Source organism: Callithrix jacchus, chromosome 5, assembly GCF_049354715.1.
Source record: "Callithrix jacchus isolate 240 chromosome 5, calJac240_pri, whole genome shotgun sequence".
NCBI lineage: Eukaryota > Metazoa > Chordata > Mammalia > Primates > Cebidae > Callithrix > Callithrix jacchus.
The window spans coordinates 117,096,924-117,104,892 of record NC_133506.1 but is presented as its reverse complement, the minus strand read 5'-3'; the positions used below and the strand labels follow the sequence as shown (position 1 = coordinate 117,104,892).

Below are 7,969 nucleotides of genomic sequence, written 5' to 3'. Positions count from 1 at the left end.
ACAGTGTTATACCAGTGTTAATTTTTTAATTTTAAAAGTCACATGGTTAGGAAGATGTTAACATTAGGGGAAGCTGGGTTAAGTGTCTGTGGGAACTCTCTGTACTAACTTTGCGATTCCCCTGTAAATCTAAAATTCTTCAAAATAAAACTACCGAAGAAACAAAAAGAAACAAGGCTGGGGCTAATATCAACAGGATTTGCTGATCTTACCATGTGTCTGTTTCCTAGAAGCAAGTGGCTTTACAGAGTGACAGGCTGGCCTAGTAAAGACCCATGGTGGTGCACTTTGCAAAGACTAAGTGCTGTCGAAAGGTTGCCGGCCGTGCTAGGAATGGAACAAGAAACAATTCACTGTGTTTTCCCTTCGTGACTAAACATCTCAAGGATCTATAGGCTAGAGGGGAAAGGATGGTTCAGATGGCATCAATGACCCACTCTCAGAATGATCATTCTTGTCCTCCTAATTGATGGTGTGAAGGTCTGGGCATGCAAGACAGGAACGCTGCCGCAGGGCGCAATGTCACGATCCCTTTAGAAGCTGAGACTTCTACCCTGCCATGTGAGGCTCCCTATGGCGTTAGGAAAAGACAGGAAAGGGGGTCAGAGTGTCAGGGTGATGACCAACCTTGAGACTCAGGGAGTCCTGTGATTGTTGCCACACCTCAGGGCAGCCAGGAAAGGTACAGGAGGAACCAGAGAACATCTGGGTCACATTCCCCTGCGGAACAGTGGGCAAAGAAACTGCTACTGTTAGCCAGGCGTGGTGGCTCACACCTGTAATCCTAGCACTTTGGGAGGCTGAGGTGGACAGATTCCTAGGTCAGGTGTTCGAGACCAGCCTGGCCAACATGGTGAAACCTCATCTCTACTAAAAACACAAAAAAATTAGCCAGGCGTGATGGCTCATGCCTGTAATCCCAGCTACTTAGGAGGCTGAGGCAGGAGAATTACTTGAACCCAGGAGGCGGAGGTTGCAGTGAGCTGAGATTGTGCCTTTGCACTCCAGCCTGGGCAACAGAGCAAGACTCCATCTCAAAAAGAAAGAATGAGAGAGGAAAGAAAGAAAGAAGAAAGAAAGAAAGAAAGAAAGAAAGAAGATAGAAAGAAAGAAAGAAAAGAAAAGAAAAGAAAAGAAAAGAAACTGCTACTCTAATCAGAGACCCACCAAGGGTTCAAGAGCCTCAGGAACAGAGGTTAGAGTCACTGCTCTGGACCCAGAACCCCAACCAGTGAGAGTGCCTGAAGACAGGAGAAGACAGCAGGCAGGTGGAAGAAGGAAGCTGTAGCCATGTGGCTGACGGCCGCATGACTGGTGCTCCCACCTTTTTTTTCCTTTCTTACTGCTGGAGCCCTATGGAATATTTACCTTTCCCCGTTTTTTGAAGAAAGAATTACTGTCTTTAAATGTTTTCTCTTTCTCATTCCTCATCTTTTCCTTCTCTTGAGCCGAGTATAGGGAGAGTGGTTGAATTGAGACTAGCTTGCAGAATGGTGAGATGGAGTCAGGATGGGTTTGGGAATTAGAGAGACCCTGGATTTTGACCACAGAGGCCCTGTGACCTCACCCTCGGCATCTGGGCTGTGACCTCCTAGGGAAGGGAGGCGGCAGCTGTAGTATGCAGGATGACCGTATTAGATTAGGTTTGTTTTCAGAGACTTGCTTTCATTTCTACCTAGGAAACCCTACAAGCCAGAAACTTGGATGCCATCCTTGACAACTCATTCTCCTTCACTCATAACTCAAATAAATGTCAAGATCTGAAAACCTTATTTCCCAAAGAACTCAGCAACTTGCCTACTGCCCCCCGACTCATGGTCACTGCCCTAATTCAGGCCTTCCTCGCTTCACCCCAATGGAACAATCACCTCCTTAATTGCTTCTCTGCCTTCACTCTCCCCTGTTCAATATTGTTTTTTGTTTTGTTTTGTTTTTTTGAGACAGTCTCGCTCTATCGCCAGGCTGGAGTGCAGTGGCGGGATCCCAGCTCACCGCAACTGCCATTTTCCGGTTTCAAGCAATTCTCCTGCCTCAGCCTCCCGAGTAGCTGGGACTACAGGCACGCACCACCACGCCCGGCTAATTTTTTGTGCTTTTAGTAGAGACGAGATTTCACCATGTTGGCCAGGATGGCCTTGATCTCTTGACTTCGTGATCTGCCCGCCTTGGCCTCCCAAAGTGCTGGGATTACAGGTGTGAGCCACCGTGCCCAGCCCCCTATTCCATATTGTAAAAAGCAAATTTCCAGCCAGGCTTGGTGGCTCACATGTATAATCCCAGCATTTTGGGAAACCAAGGCAAGAGGATCACTTGAGGCCAGGGGTTCGAGACCAGCCTGTGCAATACAGTGAGATCCTGTCTCTACAAAAAAATGTTAAGGCTGGGCATGATGGCTCACACCTGTAATCCTAGCACTTTGGGAGGCCGAGGCAGGTGGATCATGAGGTCAGAAGATTGAGACCATCCTGGCCATGGTGAAACCCCGTCTCTACTAACATACAAAAAATTAGCCAGGCATGGTGGTGCACGCCTGTAGTCCCAGCTACTCGGGAGGCCGAGGTGGGAGGATTGCTTGAGCCCAGGAAGCAGAGGCTTCAGTGAGCCACAATCATGCCACTGTACTCCAACCTAGGCGACAGAGCAAGACCCTGTCACCCACCCTCCCAAAAAAGAAATTTCCTTCTAACATTACCAAGTCACTCCTAGCAAATGTTTGTTTAGTTCAGCAAGCAAGACCCCTCTGGTCACCTCCAAGCCCTCTCTAGCAGCAGATCCTAAGGATCCAGACCTCTTGACATTCCCACTCCAACCTGACTGGCGCTCCCATCCAAACCGTGGTCCTTTCTCATATCTATGCCTCTGTTTATACTGGCTCATCAATCAGAAGTGCCATCCATCCACCCATTGACAACCCTTTAGCACTCAGCTCCAGATATCATCTCCTTCTAAAGGCCTTTCCTGTCTTCCTTCCCAAAACTCAACGCAGCCCTTCGGCAGGATTAGGTAGCCCTCCTATGGGATTCCATCAGATCCCTCGCAGACCTCCCTGACGTTGCACTGAGCGCCCTGTATCATGAGTGCTGGTTTGTCTGTGGCTCCGTCAGACAGTCGTTTCCTTGCTGGCAAGGCCCAGGAATCAGTCTCATCCATCACTGCATCTCCAGTCTTTAGCAGGAGCCAGCCTCCCTTCTGCTAATCAGAATCTGCTTAAATACCGTCCTAGACTTCCTATTGCCCTTAGGATGAAGAAAAAAGTTCCTAACTGAGCTCTCAGAAAGGTCCTTCAAGACTTGACCCCAATCTCCCTCTCTAGCCTCATGCTTTTCCAGGCCCCATTCTGCGCCCCTCCACGGCATTTACATTGACCTTGCTCGCTGCCCTGAATGTCTCTCTGCTGTGTATTCCTACACCGCCCTTGACTCTCCCATTGTAGTGTTTATGGACTTAATTGTAAATCTTTTCATGTCTTCTCCACTAAATTCCATGGAGATGGGAGCCCAGCACTAACAGGCTACTCAACAATATTAAAGCACGAAATCATAACTTCACAAACTCTTGTTGTCATCAGGCCATCTAGGGTGATCTAAATGATTAGGAACAGGACCACAGGGTAGGACATGAGATGGGGGGACGGGACCCCCCAACCCTGGCCCCCAGCCCAAACTACTCTGGCGTGGAAATGCTTTTTTCCTAGGGAAAGAGTGGAGGGAAAAGATGGAGGGGCTCTAAGGAGGTGTAAGTGCTTCCCAAGGACTGCTCTCTGAGGTCTCAGGGTATCGCAGGCTCCTCACACCCCACCACCCATGGGGCCAACAGCTCAGCCAGTCACACTGTCCTCAGAGCTCCCAGCAAGGTCAGCAGAGACCCAGCAGGTGGGGGAAATCATGGGAGAAAAGAGTCGAAGGTGGGAGTGGGGAATGATTCACAGTGCATTTGTTCAGGGGTCTTTACTCATTCTTCGATGAAGAGAAGGTGACAGTTTACTGGCTCCCTGGGGGTCTAGGAGACTTAGGCTCGGCTGAACAGGGACAGACTCTCAGGGCGGGGCTCTGTGCCATCAGCTTATCAGACAGCCGCCTTTCTCCTTGAAGGGATTCTTGTCTTCAGGGATGCCTTTGATAAAAGGGTCGTTTCCTGCTTGGGCCTCCACGTACTCCTTGATTTCCTTTCCCGCTTTGGAAACCTGTGAGAACACAGAAAATGTTTACGGTGCTTGTTACTTTCTCTGAATCCATGATTTGGTCAGCTGGGAAAACAGGCTTCCGGGCAGGGTGGGGACAGAGGCCGAAGAAGAGAAATACACAGGGGACAGACAGGTGTTCCGAGTGTGGGTTCCTGGACCTGACTCACAACACTGACCTTGACCTTCGTGGGATGCTTGGCCAGGATGAGCCCAGACAAGGGGCTGGATGTGCTGAGCTCTCCAAGGCCCTGAGGTTCTCTCCTGTGATCAGGGAGGCTGGCACTTTCACGGGGTCAACCCCAGCCTTTCTCTGCATCCTCCCCCATCCCAGAGGCACCTCCTGCTGCTTCTGCAGCCCTGGAACAGTCCCACAACCCTTTCCGGTCACTTCCTCCTTCCCAGGACTCATCAGGAACAGGAAGGGAAGAGCAGGGACTGGGTGAGGAGGCTCACCGGAATTCTTGTGTTTTTCACTTCCTTCTTTAGCTGCTCGACCTCCATCTTCAACAGGTCCTTCTCGCTGAGATCCTGGGCCATCCTGCCCTAGACAGACCTGATCCCGGAAAGGATTCAGCAGCCAGGATCGTAAATCCCATCAGCTCTTCCAGCTCCCTCCACTTCCCTGCCATACCCCTCAGTTCGGGCCCCTCATTATTCAGTCTGATGGGGGAGGCATAATTTTTGCCTTTGGATTGTCTGTCTATGGAGGAAATTTAAATTGTCTGTCTACAGAGGAAACAAAGGAGGAAGAAAAAGGATGGGGCACCTTCCTTTTAGTGGGAAGATCTGGGAAGCAACGTTATTGTTTCATATAGTGACCCAGGGAGTTTTCCTCTTTTTCTCCAGGTCCAGCAGGGAAGAATATACAATAATGGTCAGGAGAAGGAGGTCTTGGCTGAGCGCAATGATTCACCCCTATAATCCCAGCACTTTGGGAGGCCAAGGTGGGTGGATTGCTTGAGCCCAGGAGTTCAATATCTGCCTGGCCAACATGGTGAAACCTCATGCTTACAAAAGATACAAAAATTAGCCAGGTGTGGTGGCGAGTGCCTGTAATCCCAGCTACTCGGGAGGCTGAGGTACGAGAATCGCTTGAACCCAAAGGTTGCAGTGAGCCGAGCTCATGCCACTGCACTTCAGCCTGGGTGACAGAGCTAGACTCTGTCTCAAAAGTTAAAAAAAAAAAAAAAAAAAAAAGCCAGGCTCAGTGGCTCACACTTTTAATCTCAGCACTTTGGGAGGCTAAGATAGGTGGATCCTGTCTATAGAGGAAATTTAAATGATCTGTCTTCAGAGACACCCTGAGGTCAGGGGTTCCTGACCAACCTGGCCAACATGGTAAAACTCTGTCTCTGCTAAAAATACAATTAGGCAGGGATGGTGGCTCATGCCTGTAGTCCCAGCTACAAAGGAGGCTGATGCAGGAGAATCGATTGAACCTGGGAGGGGGAGGTTGCAGTGAGCCGAGATCGAGCCACTGCACTCCAGCCTGGGTGACAAGAGTGAGACTCATCTAAAAAAAAATAATAATAATAAAATAAAGAGACAGAGAGAGACAAGGGGATCTGGAGCTTGCCAGACTCCAACTCTGATCCTAGCTCTGTTGCTTCCCACCTTAATGTGGCCTTAGGGAAGTCACCCAACCTTCCTGAGTATTAGTTTTCCCAGCTGCAAGATGATTATTAAAAAACCTAACACATACAATTATTGTAGGTCCTAAGAAAATAATGCATAGAAAATATGATAATATACTACCTGGCACATAATGAACACTTTATACATTTATTATTGTCACTAATAATACTACTGTCATTGTGATCACTGCAGGGTTAACAGCAAGGCCTGCTAGTGCCTAACCTCTAAGAGTAGAGCCCAGCCCAGTGCAGCCTCAGCCCCTCTCACCTGCCACAGAAGAGCACGCTCTCCAAGTTGCTTGTCCTGAACTCAGGTAAGACAGTATTTGAGCCTCCTAGTTATTCATCAGCTGAAAATCTTCAGATAAAGCAGATGACCTGGAAACCAAAATCTCTGATGCCTAAGCTGATCATAGGCTCAAAGTTCTAAGCCCATCACCCGCCTGAGCCTTCAAGCCCTCACTGCCGCAGAGCAGAGAGACGGACATTCTCCGCACAAAAACAAACTAGAACACAGAAGCCACCTTCTCACCACCTTGCCCTGCATTAGCCTCGCTCTTTTGGTGACCTCACTAGCTTAGAGCCCCCAGCGCTTCTATTTCCCCGCCTCCTACCCTGCAGCCTCACCCGCCCCTCTTCGCCTGCTTTTTCCTCCTTCCCTCCCCACCTCTGAGCATGCGCTGAGGCTGTCCTTCCTCCTGCGGCAAGTCCTAGACCGGCCCCCAATCTCCCTAACCAAGACGCCCGATGTGCCCATTGGACCCCCAGAGTTTCACCTTACAGGTTCTCCTAGCTCACTTTCATCCACTTATTCAATAAAAACGTCCTTGCTCACTATGCTGTGCCACTTAGTACTTGGAGAGTGGCCACCTCTAACGCCTGTGTTCAAGCTTCTTTGCTGCCACGCCTCCCTCTGAACCCTGAGTGTGGGTTCCCCAGCACAGGGCCCACATCCTGGTTTTTTTCTTGCTCTACCCCCAGGACCACCCAAGGGCTATGCCATTTAACACTGAGCTCCTGCTCTGTGTGTTTGAGCCTCCTCGTTTTTGACACTGCTCTTTGACACCTGCCCAGTGACAAAGGATCCAACGGAGGAGCAGAATTTAAGAGACCAACATGGTCAATGGGAGGTCCTCTTATTCTCCTGTCTCTAGGATGACAGGCTTGATGGTGGGAGGGGCAGAGAAAAGGGTGGCCATCCTAACTCCCCTGCTCCAGAACCCAGTCCCACTCACAGCTGGGAGAGCTAAGGGTTTGACATCAGGACAGGATCCTGGAGGTCGTCTGGTCCAAGTGTCCTGCTAATGCATGAACTACAGCCCATACCTCCTAGGCAGGCTCACTGCTCTGTCCACCGCTGCTTCCTAAAACCAACAAGTTGATGTGGAATTTGAACCTGGTACTTCTCAAATCCAAGTCCTTCCTGTTGTCTAATCTGAGTTCCTCAGATTACACGTGGTCAATTTCATCTTGTTCTGCCTTCATCAGCACAGAGCATGTAGGGCAGCTCTTCATCACACACAACCGTTCGCAGGCTTGCTAACACCCCTCTGGAACCTCTGGCCGTGTCTTCCCGGTGTCCACCCTGACTCCTCTTGCTGCCGCATTGGCCGTTTTCTATTTTTGTTGTGCTGCCGCCCCACAGTCCTCTCCGGTATGACGGGTCTCCATATCCTATCCACCCTCCACTCCCCTGTCCCTTGGTGACTCATCCCTGAGCTTCCCAAGGAAGCCCCCACCCTCTGCCCTTTCCTCCCGCCTTCCATAAGTGGAAAATCCACCTCCACCCCCTATAGCAGGCCAGCCCCCTTCCTCCCCACTCTCCCACCCCATCCCCCCACCGACCAGTTTCCTCTCCAGGACCAGGGAGCAATCACAGCTGCCCCGACCCTCGCTTCCTCTGCTGGGTGGGACTGGGGGCTGGGCCCCCAAATGGGCCCCTGGCTTCCCCCTTCCTCTGGGCAGGGGACAGAGAGGCGCAGGCTCAGGGAGCAGGACTGACTTCCTCTTGTCCCGGAATGAGCGTGCCTGCCCTTTGCAAGCAGGTTTGGGTCTCACACAGAGGAAACCAAAAGCAGTAAGAGGGAGGGAAGGCAGCGCAACCAATCAAGGGCAGGGTGAGGCTCAAAACGAGCGGGCTCCCTGGGGAGCC

General features: G+C 50.6%; 1 protein-coding gene across 1 annotated transcript; it reads right to left on the bottom strand.

Moving 5' to 3' along the window:
• On the bottom strand, window positions 1–6,488 carry GNGT2 (G protein subunit gamma transducin 2). The gene is made up of 4 exons (XM_078374245.1): window positions 6,445–6,488; window positions 6,086–6,195; window positions 4,637–4,736; window positions 1–4,183 (listed from the first exon to the last, which is right to left on the bottom strand). The coding sequence occupies exons 3-4, from the start codon at window positions 4,718–4,720 to the stop codon at window positions 4,058–4,060; spliced, it is 210 nt and encodes a 69-aa protein (XP_078230371.1). The 5' UTR covers window positions 4,721–4,736; window positions 6,086–6,195; window positions 6,445–6,488; the 3' UTR covers window positions 1–4,057.
• Window positions 6,489–7,969: the final 1,481 nt, after the last annotated feature.

Coding starts and splice junctions, on each gene's coding strand:
- GNGT2 (XM_078374245.1), bottom strand. CDS start 4,720: ATGGCCCAGGATCTCAGCGAGAAGGACCTGTTGAAGATGGAGGTCGAG. Junction 4,184..4,636: donor TGAAAAACACAAGAATTCCG/GTGAGCCTCCTC, acceptor GTGTTCTCACAG/GTTTCCAAAGCGGGAAAGGA.